The 20276-nt window shown below is 57.5% G+C and overlaps 2 protein-coding genes across 2 annotated transcripts in view; both read right to left on the bottom strand.

The window, feature by feature from the left end:
• Positions 1-11810, bottom strand: part of BEND5 (BEN domain containing 5) — a 29265-nt gene extending 17455 nt beyond the window's left edge. The window contains exon 1 of the mRNA XM_074265990.1: positions 11406-11810. Within this exon, the coding sequence (XP_074122091.1) occupies positions 11406-11628 (223 nt within the window). The 5' untranslated portion in view covers positions 11629-11810. The remainder of the gene's footprint in view (positions 1-11405) is intronic.
• The window catches only part of AGBL4 (AGBL carboxypeptidase 4), a 726120-nt gene that overhangs the window by 91512 nt on the left and 614332 nt on the right, over positions 1-20276 (bottom strand).

Here is a 20276-nt window from a genome sequence, read left to right as displayed (position 1 = left end):
GGACTGAGGGACTACAGAGAGCGGGGAGGGAGAGAAGGGGGGGAGAACTGCTGGGGCCCTGGATTTGTGGGCACAGGTGACGGGCGCTGGCGGGAGCCAGCGCCTCAGTTGGGGGACACACTGCTGGGGACTCATTCCCAATAGCTACCTGGCAGCTTGCCCGTGGCTTACTATTCCCATTTTAGGGAAGAAAAGACTGAGGCTCAATGGAGGAAATGCTCAGGGTCACGGAGTTAGCAGGGGTGCAGCGGCGCTTTGGGCCCAGGTCTCCCTCCTCCAGACTCGGCGCAGAAGGCCGCGGGCACGCCCACGCTGGCAAAGGGAGGCCCGAGACCCCTGGCCCAAGCCTGGCTTAGATAGCGGCACCAGAAGTCGGTGGTTCTCATGGTCCTCGACCCTCGGAGGTCTGGAGGCGGCTGAGGGGGGATACAAGGCTGGACCCGCCCTCCCGAGGACCCCCCCACCCCCCTGGGACGAAACTCAGACTCACGCTGTGTCTAGGTGGTCCCTGGTCCAAAATGGGCCTTGGGGGCAGAGGCTGGGGGAGGGGATTTGCCCAGATTCTCCAGGACCGGGACGCCCGCAGCCCCCCGCCCCGCCCGCAGCAGGCCTCTTAGAATGGGCGGCCAAGTGAGCCCTGGAGCAGCGCCCCCACTTGGTAGTGACTGGCATCGGGACGAGGCACGGAAACCCGATTTGCGGCCCCCCCTTCCCCCGCCCAGGCTCAACAACTGCCCAGCCTCGGGGAGCCCCCCTGCTCCTTCCAGAAGAGACGACTTCAGGCAGCCCCTGTTCTCTGAGGGGAGGGGGCTGGGGGGAGCGGAGCAGCCAGCATCTTAAGCCTCAATCGAGGGAAAGTTTCTGGTCTTTCTTTGAAACAAACGAACACGTTTAAAGCTGCTCCGCTTCTTTTTTTTTAATTCTCTGCCTTTTCTAGACCCCAAAACAACCAAACAAAGCGAAACACCCGAGCGGCCGAGACCAGGGCTTCAGGGCCAGCTTGGTCCGAAGTCCTGGGTTCAAGTGCAGCCTTGTCATCAGGAGGGCGCCCAGAGGTGGGTGGGCCAGCAAACCTCACCCGTAGCACGTGACGACCCCGGGCAGGGGCAGGAGAAGGGCGGCCTGCCCTGGGGGAGGGCTCTGGCTGCCCCCTGGCCAGGTCGCCGAATGCCTTAGGAAACACTTGTGGCATCTCCCTGGGGGGGGGGTGTTGGGGGACAAGCAAAGAGGTGAACCTTCGAGGGGCCTACAGAGGCTGAGCACTCCTCCCCCTCCTCCTCCTCCTCCTCTTCCTCCCCTTCCTCCTCCTCTTGTGCTGGTCCCCGGCGCTGCCCCCACCATCGGACCACAGGGTCTTCGTCTGGAAGGCGTGTCTGCCTCCCCAGCGTCACTGTTCCCTCTGCGGTCCTGCGCGCCTTGTTTTGCGTGACTCAGGGCACGGCCTGTGACCTTTACCCAGCTGGCTGCCAAGGCCGGCCGGCCGGTGGGAAAGCTCCTGGAGGGCAGGAGCAGCTGTGCCGGGCGCCCTGGGCACAGGACCGGTCAGAGCCACTGCGCATCAGGGGCGGGCAGTAAGGAGCCGCACGGCCTTCCGCAGCTCAGGGACATCAGAGGGCTGACCCTCCGGGCCCCTTCCCTCCCTCTGCCTCAGTTTCCTCGGCTGTGGAATGGGGAGAACGCTCCCTGGTTGAGATGTTTGCTTCCGCTCTGAAGAAGGCACAGAGACATGGGGGCGGCCTCAGATCCCCCGCATGTCACCGGCCTCTGAGGCACCAAGGCTTCCCGGCCGAGGGGCCGGCTCCGGGACCCCCCGGCTCCCGCAGGCAGAGTTCAGCAGAGGCTGCGGTGCAAACGTCGGGACCCCGCGGGGGGTCCTGGCAGCCAGAAAGCCTTGGACATCCCAGCATGGAGGAGGCTGGCAGGCAAGCAGCCGCTACGCGCACAGTCAGTGCAGTCCAGGCCCCGGCGGACGTTAAGGGCCACGCTTCTGAGCGTGTTCGGAAGGGAAGGCCCCTCTGCCCCTGCCCCGCCTCCCAGGGCACTGTGGGTCTGCCCGCTCACTCTGCCCAGCTCAGAGCCCCATGGGGGGGAGGAGAACATCCCAGACGGATCCAGGGGCTGAATCCGAGCCCCCCTCGGCCGGGGGTCTGGGGCAAAAAAGTGCAGTCTCCAAGGAACCTCTGAGCAAGGGGGAGGCTGGGAGGGTCAGCCCGACCTTGACCTTGGGCCTGAGCCATTCTGCCGAAGAACGGGACCCCCCCCCCAAGGAGGCTGGGGGCAGGAAAACTCGGAGCAAATCCAAACGTGAGCAGGTGGCAGAAGGTGCCGGCCACAGAGCAGCAGGCCAGGTCTTCGGGTGCCTCCCACTCTGGGCCAGGACACCTCGGGCCTGCAGCCACCCCCAGGGCACCCAGCCTTGAGGAGGTCCATGGAGACCCAAACACCGCGAGGCGACAGCTGGACTGAAGACCTGCTGCCCGTGCGAGCCGCCTCCAGTCGTGTGACCTCGGGGGGCCCCAGGGCCTTCACGTGGGAGCCGGTGACAGCGGGGAGATCACAGGTGACCGGAGGACCGGAGACCAGGCCCCGTGGGACTGCCAAAGGTGGGGGCGGGGTGAGTGGGGACAAGGCTTGGGGAGGACGGGGGTGCTCCAGGACCCCAGAGGCTGTGGTGAAGAGCCTTTGGGGTAGCGATGGGGGGATGGGCGCCAGACAGAGGGAAAAGTCCTGAGAGGTGGCCAGCTCGTTCTGGAAATCAAGGAGATGTCCACTTGTCAGGGAGTAGACGCAGCAGTGAGAGAGCGATGGAGACCCCGGGGGCCTGGAGCAGATTCTACAACACAGGAACTTCTCTCTCCTGGGGCTTGCTCTCACCAGCCATAAAACAAGGGGCTGCAACCAGACTGCTAAAATCCCCTCCCAGCCCTGACACCCCCAGTTCTCAGGCCCCTCCCAGCCCTGACACCCCCAGTTCTCAGGCCCCTCCCAGCCCTGACACCCCCAGTTCTCAGGCCCCTCCCAGCCCTGACACCCCCAGTTCTCAGGCCCCTCCCAGCCCTGACACCCCCAGTTCTCAGGCCCCTCCCAGCCCTGACATCCCCTGTTCTCAGGCCCCTCCCACTCTGACACCCCCAGTTCTCAGGCCCCTCCCAGCCCTGACACCCCAGTTCTCAGGCCCCTCTCAACCCTGACACCCCCAGTTCTCAGGCCCCTCCCACTCGGATACCCCCAGTTCTCAGGCCCCTCCCACTCTGACACCCCCACTTCTCAGGCCCCTCCCACTCTGACACCCCCAGTTCTCAGGCCCCTCCCACTCTGACACCCCCAGTTCTCAGGCCCCTCCCAGCCCTGACACCCCCAGTTCTCAGGCCCCTCCCACTCTGACACCCCCAGTTCTCAGGCCCCTCCCAGCCCTGACACCCCCAGTTCTCAGGCCCCTCCCAGCCCTGACACCCCCAGTTCTCAGGCCCCTCCCAGCCCTGACATCCCCAGTTCTCAGGCCCCTCCCACTCTGACACCCCCAGTTCTCAGGCCCCTCCCACTCTGACACCCCCAGTTCTCAGGCCCCTCCCACTCTGACACCCCCAGTTCTCAGGCCCCTCCCAGCCCTGACACCCCCAGTTCTCAGGCCCCTCCCACTCTGACACCCCAGTTCTCAGGCCCCTCCCACTCTGACACCCCCAGTTCTCAGGCCCCTCCCAGCCCTGACACCCCCAGTTCTCAGGCCCCTCCCACTCTGACACCCCCAGTTCTCAGGCCCCTCCCACTCTGACACCCCCAGTTCTCAGGCCTCTCCCAGGTTGGTGCTCAGGACCCTCGCCGGGTAACACTCTCTATGAGCAGACCTCCGGGCCCTCCCCTGGGATTCTCTCCTTGGCTGGGACGCTCAGCGGCTCCTTCACAGGGTTAAAGCCTTGCAGGAGGGCCAGGCCTGGCTTGGCTCTAACTCGGGGGCTCCCGAGGCCTAACCCGGCTCTGCGTGAGGTCGGACCCCCGGCAGCCCCCTGAGCCCTTCGCGTCACCCGAGGGTTCCTGCAGCCCAAGGGGGCAGCCAGCCAGCAGAGTGCTTGCGGGGGGGGGGGGGGGGGACGAGGCAGGAAGCGGCCCTGGGGGGGCCCCGGTGTCTGGGCTCCGAACCTTGATAAGCTTCTGCTGGGATTCGCACTGGCCGGAGGAGCTCCGCTCTAGTTGCCAAGTCTGGCTAAGCCCCGGTCCCAGGCTTGGGGGGAGGGGCAGAAAAAAATCTGGATTTTCCCGGGGCTGCGGGGCTGCCCACATCAGGCTGGAGCTCAGCAAGTGCTTTTTCTCTTCTAAAAGATAATCCCACTTTCCACACTAACAGCATCACGGTGTGCAACCCCCATTTTCCAGCTGAGTATACTGAGTCTCGGAGAACGTAAACGACTTGTCCGGACCCCACGGCCTGGCCTCCCAATTCCAAGGGGCCGCCCGGCTGCCCAGCTTTCCTACAGGAATCTGCCAACACGGCGTTGTGGTCTGGCAACGGAAAAGCTCCCCAGGGCCGGGAAAGAAGCATCCCCTGCAGGTCCCGGGATTCTCTGTCCAAAATCACGGGCTGGAGGCCGCTGCCGGCTGAGATCACGCCATCGGCGAACATCTGTTCTCACCAAAGTGAAGTCAGCCCCGGCTGAAACGTGCCGGGAGAGAGAGGAGCCCCTGGAAGGGGGAGCACTGTCAGGACGGCCAGGGGAGGACTCCCGGAGCTGAGCCCCGGCTCAGGGAGCCGGGGTCCCCAGGAACGGGACGCCCACCTGTGCAAAAGCCGCCAGTGGGTCAGTGGGCGGGAGGACGGAGTGGGGCAGAGGGAGAGCTCATGGGCGTTTGCCATCCTCCCGTTCCCTTGTTACACAGGCGGTGAAACAAGCCTCAGAAACCCACAAGTTTAGGTTTAATTCTAAGGAAATGGAGGCCACTGCGGATGCTAGAGGGAAAGAGTGACCAAAAGTTGGGCCTTCTAAGAGTCAAGGCCTCCACAAAGCCCGAGCAGGAGAGGAGGGGCACTAGGACAGAGAAATGGGAAGAGACCTCGGAGCAGAGAAGGGGGATTTCAGAGCCAGCCCGGCCAATGACAGGGGGTCACGGCCAAGAACGAAGAACGGAACGGAGGGGGGCCACACTGGAAGGGAGGGGAGAACATGGCACAGGGGTGGCCAGGCCTTAGACGGGGGTGTCAGAACCAGCCGGGGCACCCGTTCCTCCAGGGAGCACGCCGGCCCAGCTCCCTTCCCTGGATCCCGCACGGGTCCGCACCCCTCTGGGTGTCTGGCTGTGATTGGCTCAGAGCTGGTCCCTACCCACTCTGCCCACTGTGCCCGCGGTGGAGGGCACCGCCTGGGCTCCAGGGAGGCGCCCCGCAAGCTCCTCTCTGCTCCAGCATCTATCAACTCAAACATGTCATAACTGAGAGCCTCAGCTTTGCTGCTCCCCTCCCCCCTTGGCAGGCTCCGTCCCAGATGACATCTAGCAGTCCTGGCCAGCCCTCTGCCTCCCCGCCAGGCCTGGGCGCGCGCCAGAGCCTTTCTCCTGCTATCCCTCTGTTTGGCCCAGGGATGCCAAGACGGGCCGAGAGCACGGAACAAACCCAAGTTATCCATGGAGGCAGCGCAGGGGCTTGGGGAGGAGCTTCCCCGAGAGTGTGTTGGGCCGAGGGCCTGGCAGAGGAGGCTGCTAGCCTCTGAGGGCCCTTCACAAGGGTGGAGGCCGGGGGACGGCCCTGGAGGCCGCTTTTCAGCTGCGCTAGTGTGGGCAGATGGTGTAGAGACGTGCCCGGCTCACCCGGGGACAGTGCCCGGACCTGGGACCCAGAGGCCCCGGGCCCCGGCCCCAGCTCCACCACTGACCTCAGGCTCGTGACTCGGCAGTTCCATTTCCCCTTGTGCAGGAAGGAGGCTAGTCTGGGCGCCCCCCCAGCGAGCCTTCCATCCCTGACATCTGGGGTGACCTCCCAAAGGGAGGGCCAGCAGCCCGTCCGTTCCTGGGGCTGGTCCAAAATAAGGTCCAGGGTCCATCCCAGCTGGTCCAAAATAAGGGCCTGGGGCCCGGCCCAGCTGGTCCAAGAGAAAGCACCGGGGCCCGGCCCAGCTAGAGCACACACTGGGAGTTAACCAAACCCAGGCGAGGCCTGGCTCTCTGGGGAAAGTTTACCCAGAAAAATGGGGCCTGGCAGGGAGAAGGTGAAGAGGGTTCGGTCCCTGCAGCCCCAGGTTCCCTCAGCTCTGCCCTGCGTGCCCCACCGATTGCCCAAGGCCTGCAGGACTGGGTGAAGGGCCTCGTGACTCACTGCTACTCTTTGGGCCACAGGGCACCCTCGCGGGCCAGGGGCTCCCCATGATGGCCCCGGGCAGGCAGCCCCAGGAAGCAGGAGGCTCCAGAGACACCACGAAGGCTTTGTCTCCTCCTGGGCGTCGGGGCAGGATCCCGGCTGATTCAGCCGGAAGGAAGCCAGGCCTCGCCTTTCACCCAGCACCTCCTGGGCCAGAGGGAGCTCCGCTCGGCCCCAGCATCCTCACGCTCCAGGGGAGAAGATGGTCAGGGGGCGGTGAGAGGGAGGCTCGGCCTCCAGAGACTCAAAGCTCCCCTAATGGCACAGAATGGCGGGGGCTGCACAACAGGGGGCCCCAGGCCTGGAGGGCTTGGCCCAAGCCCCTTTGGGACAGGAAGCAGAGGCCCAGGGAGCCGTGGCGCCCGGCTGAGGCACACCTCGCTAAGACTCCTGGGGTGACACAGCCCCCTGTCCGAATCTGGGAACTCTATCCTGGAGGCTTGTGGGGGCTTCCCGGCTGGTCTCCAACCAGGGAGAGGGCCCCAGTGGAAAACTGAACCAGTTAGAGCCGAACAAAATGAACCATGTAGGGAAGCAAGGCTCCTCCCTAAAATGGCAGGCACTCCTCCCTGGCCTTCTGACTCCCCCCAAACAGAAGCAAGGAGCAGTCTCCCCTCGAGGTGCTGGGGATGGTGCAGTAAAATCTGGTGGGAACCCCCCCATCTGGCCTCCCTCCCTTCTCAACCTCCGTCTGCCTCTTCTCCTTCCTCCATCTTCTGTCTCTGTCCCCCCAGAACTGCACAGAACCCCAGCTCTGGAGCCCGAACACCCCTCGATCCAGCATGGGTGGCTCAGATCCAGACTGAGGCCCCGAGCGTGAGCCCCAGCCTGTCCGGATCCATCTCTCCGCGCGTCCCCAATCTGCTTTCCTCAGGATGTCGCAGCAGTGTCCCCCCGCCCCCGCCCCAGGCACCCCGCCATGATTTTACACTTTCCCACTCTCTCTTTTTCGGGCGCAGCCCACACCTAGGAAGGCAGACATTCAAAACACTATGGCAACCCTGGGCAGCAGGTGCAGCCCCGGACCAGGAGCTGGGCCGGGCGGGGGTCAGGGCCGGCCGAGGGGCATCTGGGACAATAACAAAGGCGCGAGCCTGGTGGCATGACCTCCCACTTTCCCGGGCCTGAGTTTCCCCTCCCCTCTGGCCCTCTGATTGGGGGCCTGGAGGAACATTCCTGGTAATGCTCCCAGAAGGGCCTTGGGAGCACCCACAGGGGCCCAGGGGCCGATCTCGAGGGTCTTAACACAAGGAGGCGCCTGAAGGCCACAGCCAGGTCTAAGTCAAGAGTGCAAGCTGGGAGACCTTTCCCCGCCCTAAACCTCAGTTTCTTCATCTGTACAATGGTCATCTTCCCCCAGGCCCCTTGCCAGCCCTCCTAGCCTGCTAACCAGTTGCTCTTTCTCCCAGCTGTGCCATGGCTGGCATTACAGATGGCATCACTGGCAGGAGGCCCCGGGGAGGGCTCGCTGGGGCAAATGGCAGTGAGTCAGAGCAGGGACGGTCACAGCTCCGGCGGGCGCCTTGGGCCCCACATTTTAGGGAGGGCGTGGACGAGCTGGGGCCAGCCTGGGAGGCCACCAGGGGGCGGGGGCAGGCAGGCCCTCCGGGCGCTCCTGCCTGAGGAAGGATAAGAAGGGACTGGGGTGGGGCAGTGACCAGGCAGACTTCTCATACTGGGCCCCAGAGGCCGGAGCAGGGCAAAGGCCAGGGATGGGTTGGTATCTGATCAGGGAAAGCTGTCCCAAAGGGGGCCTGGCTGCCCGCCTCTGCTGGGAGACCTTCAAGCAAAGGCTGGGGACCCCCTGGGGGACGGGAAAGGGGACTTTGGGTCAGGTGAGGGAGGGACTAGAGGGCCTCAGTCTCCCCATCTACAGAATGGAGTCAGACAATTCAGTACCAGCCGGCTCTTGGGAAACTGTGGAAAATAAAAAAAGGAAGTAGCCAAGCTCTTTCCCCTCTATCAGCTTTCAATCTGAGTGTGGTCCTCGGCCAGACGCTGGCCCGAGGCTCCGCCGGTGGGTGCAGGGCGCCTGGTGCTGGGAGCCTGCGGAGTGCCCGCTGCCCAGCCCGGGAGGAGGCCAGCCCCGGCCACGGGCTCAGCGTGGGCTCCTCCGGGCTGGCCGGCGCCGTGAGAGGAAGCAGCCCGCGCCCCAGGGAGAGGAGCTGGGTTTGGGGGATGGCCCTGTAGTGTCTGGGCCGTGCCCAGCACAGAAGCACTTCCACGTTTACATACATGGGGCAACTGCACAGACAGTGATGGGTACTAGGTCCGCAGTCCAGAAGGTCAGAGTTCAAAACTGGTCCTGTCACCTGGGCAGCTTACCTCCCTCTGCCTCAATTTCCTCATCTGTAAACTGGGGATTTAATAGCCCTATCTGCCAGAGTTGTAGGGGGGATCAAATGAGTAATGTCTAAAGTGTAGGGTGCAGCATATAGTAGATGTTTAATAAATGCTAATTCCCGCCACTTTGCCTCCCTTTCAGAGCCTCAGTTTCTCTATTTATAGAATGGGAACGATAAGGCCAAGACTCTGAAAGGGTCCCAGCTCAGTGCACTCAGAGCAATGCAGGGAGGGAGCTGAGACATTCTAAGGCTCAGATGGGAAAGCCAACGAGCCACAGAAGGGAGCCCTGTTAGCACGGTGCCTGGCACAAAGCAGCTGACTGATGCTGGACCACAGACACCGCCCCCCAATTGGCTGCTGCCTCCAAGAAGCCTCCCCTGATCACACTCTTGAGCCTCTGGGACCCTGGAGCACTGGCTGCTGGGAGCTCTTAAGTGTCAGGGAAGTCTTTTAGCAGAGCCCCCCTCCCCCCAGGAGGAGATGGACCAGGCCTGGGAGAAATCAGCACAGCTCGGGGGTGACAGGGACCCTGGGGCCTCGGATCTGGTTCACATGGGCAGGAAACCCCTCGGCAGCCTCCATTCAAAGGGGCCACCCAGGGATGGGAAATTCACTATTTCCAAAGCAGTGAGGGGACTCCCCACCTGCCACGGGGGGACAAATCCAACTGGGCTCCCTTGTCGGAGCTTCTGGGTTGGGAGCCGGGGAGGCCATTTGACTCCCAGTGCCCTTCCAGCACTTGGTGCTCACAGCCTGGAGCACGTCTAGCCAACACACTGGTTCCAGAAGAGGGATGGCCCCCAAAGACCCCCAAAATGTGTTATGTCAAGGGAGGAGGCGAATGGGAGAACGCCCCTCCCTCAGCCCCCTCCTCTCTCTCTTTCAATATTCTTGATGTCTACAAGTCAAGGGGAAGCCAGAATGGAGGGCGAGATCCGGGTGCCAGGTCTTTCCCCTTGGTAGGCAAGCAGCTCTGTTGAGTGTCCCCGGCCCCAGGGCTCTAGGCGCCCGATTATGGGGCCCTGCCCACTCAGACAGGGTGCCCCCAGTTCTCAGTCTGGGCCCTCAGATCCTTACTCAGGGACTGCCTGCCAGAGGCCTCCTCCCACTTTGCCGACCCAAGGAGGGTCAGCTGGACCCCTACCTTCCCCTCTCTAGGCCTCGGTTGCCTGACCTTACTATGAGTTCGTGCATTTGACTGCTAAGGCTCCCTTCAGACCCAAGTCCTAAAATTCTGGAAGGAAGGAAGCAGGGCTGTGAGCCGGGCAGGCCCCAGTGGGAGAGCAGCACATGGGAGAGGGGCAGGGAGGGTCTCTGAGGACTGCTGGCACAGGAAGGACGCATCCAGACTGGGGGAAGCGAGGATCGCCAGTGCCCAGAGCTGGAAGTCGGAGCTGGGGGGAGAGGGCTACAGGAGGCCGGGTACCCATCCCAAAGTACGAAGGGCCGGAAGGCGGAGGACAGAGAGCGGAGGAGGGCGTTGGAGGGCTGGAAGGGGGCAGCAGATTACCAGGAGGATTTGGGGGCTTGATGTAAGGAAACATTTTCCTAGCCATCCAAACCACTCCATAAGCTGCTGTCTGAGGGAGCCAAGCTCCCCATCACCGCTGGTACTCTGCAGGGGGGATCTCTGCTAAGGGAAGGCTCGGAACAGCTGCCTCCCCAGCCTGCTCCCCAGCCTGCTCCCCAGCCTGCCAGGTCCCAAGTGGTCCTTGGGGCCTCCTCACCCCCAGGCTTCCTAGGCTCTGGCCCAAGCACACCCACGGCTCCGAACCAGCACCCCCTTTGCAGATAAATCTGGGGGGCGGCCCAGTACATGGAACACGTGGGCTGGGAGGGGGACGGGTGCTAGAGCTGGAGCTGGAGGCACCGGACAGAAATTCCGGACTGTCACTTAGCAGCTAAGGGATAGAGCAAGTCCCATCCCTTTGCTGGACCTTGATTTCCTTCTCTGTAAAATGGAACCTTCCAAAGTCCATTAAATTGGAGAGATGGCAGAAGTTTGGGTTCCGGAGGGACTCCTAACCCTCAGTTTCCCCATCTGTATATGGGATAGGCTGCCTTCTCCGTGAGCTGATTGTTACAGAAAGAGCCCCAGCCTCGGGCTGGCCTCCATGGAGACTCTGCAGACATCAGTTTCTCCATGTGCGCCAGGCTCCCTCCTCATGCACCTGTCCGGGCTGATGGGGGGTCCAGGAGGGGGGGGGGAGATCATCGGCTCTAAAGCAGGAGGCTGGAGAAGGGGCTGAGGGCCAGGGGGGCCGAAGCTTCTCTGGCCCCCTTCCACCGGCCCATTACCCAGCTCTCCCGGCGGCTGAAGGTCCTTCACCTGGGGGTGTGGTGTGTCAGCGTGCTGAGGAGGGGGACAGGTAGGGGACGGCTGCCCCTCCCCCAGCCTCCACCTTCTCCTGCCTCTCCCCATCTTTGGCTGTGGAAACTCCTTGCCAACAAGTGAAACCGAATGGAAGGGAAAGAAAAGGGGGGAGGAGGAGGGGCAGGGATGACAAAGGGGAGCCCATCTCAGTTTTAACTGGTCTGGCCTTTCACAAGCGAGGGTGGGCAGAAAGGAGCGCGGGGGGGCGCGGTTTGGGAGAGCCCATCCCGGCCGTCTCCCCGCAGCCCCCGGCCCGGCCCCCGCCCCCTCCCCCCTCGCTCTAGGCTTCGGCGGCCCCCCCTCCGCGCCCCTCGCCCACCCCGGACCCCGGGCCTTACTCACCTGCCAGCGCCAGGATCTGGGCCTTGTGCGGCAGCAGCGCGCCCCAGGAGGCCCCGGCGGGCGCGGGGGGCGCCGCCGCCTCGGGGGGCTCGGGGCTCCGGTAGACCGCGTACACCTTCTGGTTGTCAAAGTCGAGGCGCGAGCGGGGGCTGAAGTCGCGCACGCAGGACACGGGTAGCGCGTAGCACACGTTGTCCTCCAGGAAGCGCACAAAGGCGTACATGGCCGGGGTCCGAGCCAAGGAGGCCGGGGCTGCCGGGACCGGAGGCTCCCGGACCCAAGGCGGGACCGACGGGCGATCGCACGGACCGAGGAGGCCCCCGGCGGCCGCGGCTCCGGCTCCGGCTCCGCTCAGGGGCCCGCCCGCCCGAGCAGCTGCAGGAGGCGCGGGGGCCGGGCCGGGCCGGGCCTGGCTGGGGGCGGGGGCGGGGGCGGGGCGCGGCACGCGCGGGGCGGGGGGGGGGGGCCAAGCTCCGGGGCTCGCCGTCCTCCCCCCGCTCTTATTGTTCCCGAAAACCCCCCGCTCTGCCCATCGGCTGCTCTCGCCTGGGCGCCCAGGAGGCAGGAGGGAGAAAGGGGGAGGGGGAGGGGGGGGACGGCCAGACCTGGGGGAGGGAGGGAGAGGGGGCGGCTCTGGGAGCGTCCGCCGCTTTGGCTAAGTCAGACCCGAGCAATCACCGCCGGAGCGCAGCGCGGCGCGAGCGGCGGAAGGGGGCGGGGGGCACCGGGAGAGAGGCGCGCGGGGGACCCGAGGAAGCGAACCGCGGCGGCCGGAGCTCACCTGGCAGCGGGCAGAGCGGGCGCTGCCAGGGCTGCCGGGGCCGCGCGGCCCGGAGAGCCCACATGGGCCCGGGGGAAGGCCGAGGGAGCGGGCCGGGCGGCGGGGGCCGGGAGCCGCGGGACGCCGGCCTCCTCTCGGGCTCGCGGGCTCCGCTCCAGCCTTCGCCAAACTTCTGTCCAGCCCCGCGCTTCCATACCCGAAGTCCGGCCCCGCCTCGGGGCTCTCCTCCTAGCGAGGCGCCCCCGCTTCCCCAGAGCGGCCGGGCCGGTTCTGCCCGCAGCATCCCCGGCCCCGTCTGGCCGGGGGAGGGAGGCGCCGGGTCCCTTGGCCGCTTGCAGGCCGTGCTCCAGGGCGGCTCCCACGGGGGCTCAGCTCGGGGCGAGCAGGGGCTTCTTCCTCCTCCTTCCCCTCCTCCGGGTAACAGTTTTCCTTCTTAGGATACAAAGTAACAGACTTGAGCCGGGGAGCAGGCCCTGGCGCCCCCCGCGGGGCCAAGTCACGGCTCCTGCCGAGGCTCCTTCCTAACGCCGCTCGGGTCGCTGGCCTGCTGAGGGACCGCGGTGTCCCGCAGGCCTCCGTCCCAGCTCTGACACTGCGGGCTGCAGGGCCCGGGGAGGCCCGGCGGAGGGGAGGGGGCTCTCCCCCCCCCCCCCTCCCCCCCGAGGATCACTGCTGCAGCGGGGCTCCTTTATGAGCACCTGGCCCTTCTAGAGTTCTAAGCTGTTCTTGAAAAAGAAAAATGCTGGATTGGTTTGTCAGACAAAGGAGCACCAGGGCGGAAGGGACCATCTTCTCCCATTTTACAGATGAACAAACCGAGACCCGGCGGAATGCGCGCTCCGGACTGCTGACTGCCCCTGGGATCCTCAGACCCAGGCTCTTTCCACAGCCTCGCAGATCCCCATTATCTCCCCTAACAAAAAAGGAGCCGTGGGAAGATAAAACCTGTGTTGGTGGGGAGCCCCAAACTGCTTCCATGAGAGCCCCGATGCCAGCCACTTCCTTCACGTCACCCTTGTAGACAAGCCATAAATGATGTCTCAAGGGACTCGCCACTGAGGATCCTCAGCAGGACCAGTGATCTCTCTCACTGATGGCCGCTGCTGCTCCAGAGAGCCAGTGAATGGTGCCCACTGGGATAAGGACCTGTAGGGAATCTGCAGGAGCTGGGCCAGCAGGGCAGGGCGCTGGGCCTGGCGCTGGAGGCGGGCACTGAGCAGGGGCAGACACAGAAGGCGGAGGGCCGGCTGAGCTGCCTCCCGCTGGCCACCCCAGGCTGCCCGCTGCCACAAAAACGCACGTGGGAACAGTGGCACTAAATGTCTGTGAGAGAACACCCCATTCTGAAGTTGTGAGAGGAGGGGGTTACCTCAGCTGGCAGTGGCTCACAAAGGCAGGGGCCCACCCTTAGGCCAGATCCAGGAATGGCGGCTGGACAGCTCCTGAGCTGCTCTGGGAAAGAGGGAAGGCTGCAGGGCCTTCAGGGCAGCCCCCAGAGCCTTTCGAAGACAGCAGCACTGACAGAATTGGCTCACCCAGCTGGCTGCAAGAACGCCCTATGGAGCGGTGGTCTCCTGAGGCAGAGCCCCACAGCCCCAAGGGGTGATGGCCTGGCCAAGGAGTGGGATCAGGCGACAGGTGGAGATGTATAGGGGGTTCTTCCTCTCCTCCCCAGTAACTGCGAACTTTTCTCCAACACAGCTGTGCCACCTGACCTCATTATAGTCCATCATTCCCCATGAAATGCCCAGCTGGCCTCTGGGCAGTTGTGCCCTCAAAGTTAACCAAGACTCAGACACCCACAGTAACTGTGTGGGTAACATTTTCCATTCCCTCTCCAGCACCCCCACATGCTTCTCACAAGATCACCTTGTAACCGCCCCCAGAACCCTCAGCTCCTGGGGCAAAAGAAGGGAGGGAGACTCCCTATCCACTGCTTCATCTCTCCAGTTTGCAATTCCCACCAGAAGGTGCCAGTGCAATGTCTTTGTGTCACAACTCACTAAACTTCCCTTTCATTTTGGGGGAAAACATTATTCCATTGTTCAAGTTCACAAGTTCAGTGACACTCTCACTTCTTGGCTTTTCCTCACCCACATATCCAACTAGTTTCCAAATCTTACCCTTACAATCTCTACTTCTTTCTCTTCTGCCCCGTTTTCCCAACCCACCGACATAACCATAGTTCAGCTCTCCTCCTCCCTGGAGGCCTCCAAATACTCCCCTGCACAGAATCTCCTGGCCGCAATCCAATCCATCTCCCCCAAAGACGCCAAAGTGATTTCTATGAAGCGCAGGTCTGAGCACGTTATCACCCTACTCAAACTCCAATGACTCCCTACTGACTCTAGGATCAGATGTTTTTCTTATTTCATCATTTTACATTTTATAATGAACATCATTATTAATGGATTTGTTTTGTCAAATTTATAAACAAGTAAATATACATATAGTGGAGAATGTGTCTTTAATTCATCCTTCCTTCCTTCCTTCCTTCCTTCCTTCCTTCCTTCCTTCCTTCCTTCCTTCCTTCCTTCCTTCCTTCCTTCCTTCCTTCCTTCCTTCCTCCCTTCCTCCCTTCCTCCCTTCCACTGATGATCAAAAGTTTAGAGACCATTTCTGTGAGGTAAGCTCAACCATTGAAATATAGCCCACACTCATTCCTAGTTAGACCCCAAGCCTGTGATTCTGAATGGCCCTGTCCAGCTGCTGATGTACAAGGCCAGTCTCCCAGCCCTGTCTGCTCCTATTTCCATCCACCTCAGCCCTTCTCTTCTCTCCCACCCATCCCCAGCATCTCCCTCCAGATCGTGCTCCTTTCATGGTGCTCTCCAAAATGTCTACTCTAAGAAACAAATTTGCTTTTATCTTAAATCTTTGCCTTTCTTATTCCTTCTGCTGGAGGGTTCTAAGACAGAAGTTCTTCCAATGACAATGTTTCCCTCAGCATCCTTTCTAGAACCCGTGACACATTCTTTCCTCTCTCCAACTCAATGGCCACAACGGGAGAGTTGGGATATTCTTTGTTCCCCATTGTGGCCATCACTCAACAACCTCTGCTTTAGAGTTCATGTTATTTAAGTCTGACACTCACCAGAGATCCAGGTGCCATTCTTCCTCTTTGCTCAATGAGTTCTGTGGCTCAACTCTTTAAGGTGCTTCAGCATTATGCAAATGCTCTGAAGTATTCTACCCTCTCAGCTCCTCCACTTATCCAGTCCTCATGTACAGCTCCTCCCCACCCTCAGCTGCTTACAGAGATGATGATACCTTTGAACTTGACAGCAATGACAAGCACTCTATTTCCATGCTCATAAACTCTGAAATCCCATTATATGATCATAATCTTTTTTCATTCTATTTTCCCTGCTGCCTGATAGCACCTAATCCTGATTTTCATTCTCACCATCACCTCCAAGGCTCCATCTTTCAGGTGCTCCCAGACCATCACCCCTTCACAGGCTACATCCTCATCCTTTCCTTATCTCAACTCCAGTTGTATACTACACTGTCCCCTAGTTCATTTCTCCATTTTTTCATAAGATAACACCAGGTCCAAAATCAGCAGTGAATTGTTCCCATCTCTTACTCCCTCCCCTTCCATCTCTTGGAATTGCAAAGTGTAAAGTCTTTTCTCAATTCTAACTCTTTATGACCTCTTGCAGTTTTTGATGCCATTGAACTCCTCCCTATGGACCCAATTTTATCTCTAGATTTTAAAAAATTACATTTTATTAAAATTTCCACAAAAATCCAGCTTTTCTTGTCACACTCTTCCCCAATGAGAAATCACTAAAAAACAAAAACTGTTATAAACATGAATAGTCAAGAAAAACAAATTTTTGCATTTGCCGTGTCCAAAATAAAACCTTAACCTGCAAATCTGGATATATAACTTCACTATCGAGAGATGGGAAACTTGCTTCATCATGAGTTCTCTGAAATTGTTAGTCATTTGTTTGTCTTTATAATATTGTATATATATATATATATATATATATATATATATATATATATATATATATATATATATAGTTTTCTCTTAATTCTGTTCACTTCAATTTGCATCAATTCATATAAATCTTCCCAGGTTTCTCTGAAGCCATCCCCTTTATCAGTTTTTAAAACACAGTAGTATTCAAACCCAATCATGTAATGCAAGTTGTTCAGCCATTCATCAATTAATGGGTACCCACTCAGTTTCCAATTTTTGGCCACCGTGAAAAGAGCTCCTATAAATATTTTTGAACGTATTCTTTCCCCCTTTCTTTGTCTTTGGGGCATAGACCTAGTGTTGATATTACAGGGTCAAAAGGTATACACAGTTTAATAGCTGTTTTGGTATCATTCCAAATACTTTCCAGAATGATTGGAGAAGTGCACAGTTCCACCATTAGGGAATTAAAGTAGCTCTTTTCCCCAACCGCCCTCCTGGCATTTGTCATTTTTCTTTTTTTGTCAACTTTGACTAAATGTCAGTTGGAATCTCAAAGTTAAATTGTATCTCTCCGATTATTAGTAATTTAGAACATTTTTATATGGCTACTGATGACCTGGATTTATTACTCTGAAAATTACCTATTTGTATCCTTTTACCATAGTTTTTAGTTTTATAAATTTTCCTCAGTTCTCTTATGTATCTTAGAAATGAACTTCTTAAGTTTTTTGAACAACACTGTTCTTTGTGGGTTCTCTTCCCACCTGTTTGCCTTCCCCTCATGCTCCCTTGTTAGATCAATTCTTTCTGGCTATGCTCACTTTCTCCTTGTGGCTCTATCCTGAGTATTTTTCTCTTGTCTCTCTCTCTCATATCTTATTTGGTGATCAGCTCCCTTTGCTTCCACCATCATCTTTCTGGAAATGGTCCCCAGATATCTCTATCTCCCTCTTGTCTCCGTTCTGAGTTTCCCTTCCATATCATCAATTACATTCCATGTCCTTAGGAATTTCAAACTCAACATATCCAAAACAGAACTCAATATCTTTTTTTAATCTCTTTAAATTTTGTTTTTAAATTATCAAGCATGTATTTTCTCTCTCTACACTCTCCCCCAATTAAAAAGAAAAAGACAAAGAAAACTTTTGGAACAAATATGCACAATCAAGAAAAACAAATTCCCATGTGGGTTATCTCTTAAAATATATGTCTCATCATGCATCTTAAATCTATCACTTCTCTTTCAGGAGGAGGGTAACATGTCTAATCACTGGTCCTCTGGATTTGTGGTTGGTCACTGCATTGATTAGCGCTCTTAAGTCTTTCAAAGTTAGTTGTCTTAATGCTGCTATATAAAATGTTTTCCCGGTGCTTTCCACTCCACGCTGCAACAGTTCATACAAGTATTCTCAGGCTTCTGAAAAACCATCCCCTTTATCATTTATGATCATCAAAACAATATTCTGTTACATTCCTATGCCATCATTAGTTCAGCCATTTCCCAACTGATGAGCATTCCCACACTTTCTCATTCTTGGCTGTAACAAAGAGAGGAGGAACTACAACTATCTTTGCATCCGTTCATACAGATCTTCCAAGACTTTTGAAAAATCATCTCCTTTATCATTTATGATTAACACAACAATATTCTATTACATTCCTATGCCATCATTAGTTCAGCCATTTCCCAACTGATGAGCGCATCCCCATACTTTCTCATTCTTGGCCAGAATAAGTAAAGAAACTACAACTGTCTTTGCATCAGTTCATACAAGTCTTCTCAGATGTGAAAAATCATCCCCTCTATCATTTATCATCAACAGCAATATCTTATTACAGTCCTACGCCATCATTAATTCAGCCATTTCCCAATTGATGAGCATCCCCAGACTTTCTCATTCTTGGCTATAATAAAGCAAGGAGCTACAACTATCTTTGCATATGTGGGTCTTTTTCCTCTTTCTTTGATCTTTTTGGTGATATAGGTCAAGCAGTGACATCAGTGGGTCAAAGAGTATGTACAATTTATTGACTCTGGGGTCATGATTCCAAAATGCCTTTCATAATTGCTTGACTAATTCACAACTCTATCAACAGGGCATTAATAAACTTGTTTTTCCACAGCGCCCTCCAACATTTGTCATTTTTCTCTTTTTTGCCATATTTGGTAGAATTGGTTTAAATTGCATTTCTCTAATTGTTAGTTTAATGGTAAAGTGCAAGTTGAATAAATAAACTAAGTTATCCCATTCTACTGAAAACAGGTGATAAGATTCTTTGAGATCTTAACTAAGTGAAAACAATCAATCAATCAATCATAAGCTTTAAAGTGAATCGGAAAAGGACCCTGGACCTGGAGTGAGAGTTCACAAGAACCACATTTAGATGGACTGAGGAAATTTAGTCCATGCTAAAGGCTATTTCTGACATGTCAAGCAAGTTGAGAACCAGAGTCATCAGAGAGGCTGGAACAAGCACGCAATCCCAGCATCCACCTTGGGAGAGAACTGCTTGGGGTGAGGGAGGGGAGAAGAGTCACCTTGCTCTAGGTCTCTTCCCTCTTCCCCCTTGCCCATTTCATCTAGAGACCTTTCAAGCTGCAAAGAAGTCAGAATTTTGAATTTCCCATCTTCCCACTGGTGCTGCCTCCCTGATGACAACAGCAACTGAAGCCAAAGACAGAATGGGACTGAGAAGAGCAGGTACCTCCATTCTAAAGAACTTCTGGCGCACTCCCTGAAGGAGATGGAAGGACTTCCAGCACCACGATTATTATTATAGATTTATTATTAGTTACAACTTTGCCAAACGTGCTTTCTAAGCTTGAACTCGCTTTGCCCTGGACTCTCTATGTGCTGATGGGATAATGCGTCTCAGAGGCTGGGGAAGAGGTTTGTACTAATCGTTCTCGCTGTATCATGAGAATGAAATGTCCCCTTTCTAAAAACTACTCAAAGGTGGTAACTAAATTTATTCCCAATGGGAAAACCTAGGGGGAGACACGGGGTGGAGGCTCATAAACTACATCAAAAGAAGCCTCTCCCCAATCCCTCAGGATTACCCCCGTAGCACCAAGGAAATGTAGTAGCCAAGCTCAGTGGGTGTGCCAGGGGGATACGCCCCTCAGAGTATGGGCTCTATTAGTGATCCGGAGTATTTATCATATGGCTTATGAAAGCTTGTATTTTGTCCTTTGATACTTGTCTACTGATATTTTTGATCATTTACCAATAAGAAAATGGCTCTTAGAATTCGTCTTTCCTAAATTCTTCCTACTTCTGACTCATGGAGGGCTCCCAGTACCTCACACAATGAAGCTGTTTCAGATCTTAGCATCCCACCCTCAAGATATCTCTTGCGTTGGCTCACACAGCCAACCCTTAGCGCCTCTAAACGGAACTGTTCCAAAAGTCTTTTAACTGACCACTCCTCTTCAGTTCTTTCCCTTCTCCATGAGCTGTCAAAGGGATTCTCCCAAATTACGGACCTGACCCTGTGACAAACCAGCGTGACTCCCCAGTGTCTCCGGGACAGAACAGAGGCTGTCTGCCGGGCATCCTGAGCCTTTGTGGACACGGCCTCTTTCCATCTTTCCCCTCCCCAAGCTCCATGGCTCAGCCTGCTGGCTGGTGCCTCTGCAGGGGCCGGGCGCCCCCCTTCCTCCCAGCTTCTCTGGCACTTCTTGTCCTCCCTTCCCACTCCAGCCCCAGCCTTGGGCCTCTTCGGAGCCCGCTCCCGATTCATCTTGTAAAACATCCTTCCTGCACAAATGTTTACATGTTTACGTGTCTCTGCCTTTAGAATGAGCACTTCCCTGGAAGGCGGGGACCAGGTTCTGGCTTTCCTCTGTGTCCCAGGACCTTGTGGGGGACAGGAGAGGCTTCCTGCAGGAAGGGGCACCAAGAGAGGGGCAGTCCTCGGGCTGACCCGGTGCCGGCCAAGCACTCCCCTTACTGCAAGGCATTACTTGGGATCTCGGGGTCTTGGAGAAAGGCCATAGGATCCTAAGCCTACATCTGCAAGGGAGCCCTGGGGGTTTTGATCCTGATAAAGATTTATTAAGTGCCCCCAGAGTGTCAGCGCTGCCTCAGTTTACACAGGAGGAGACGGGGCCTCTTGGGCTCCCCCAGCTGCTAAGACTCTCTACCAGCTG

The sequence above is a fragment of the Sminthopsis crassicaudata genome, chromosome 4 (genome assembly GCF_048593235.1).
Source record: "Sminthopsis crassicaudata isolate SCR6 chromosome 4, ASM4859323v1, whole genome shotgun sequence".
In the NCBI taxonomy this organism is placed as follows: Eukaryota; Metazoa; Chordata; class Mammalia; order Dasyuromorphia; family Dasyuridae; genus Sminthopsis; species Sminthopsis crassicaudata.
This window is presented reverse-complemented; position numbering and strand designations above follow the sequence as displayed.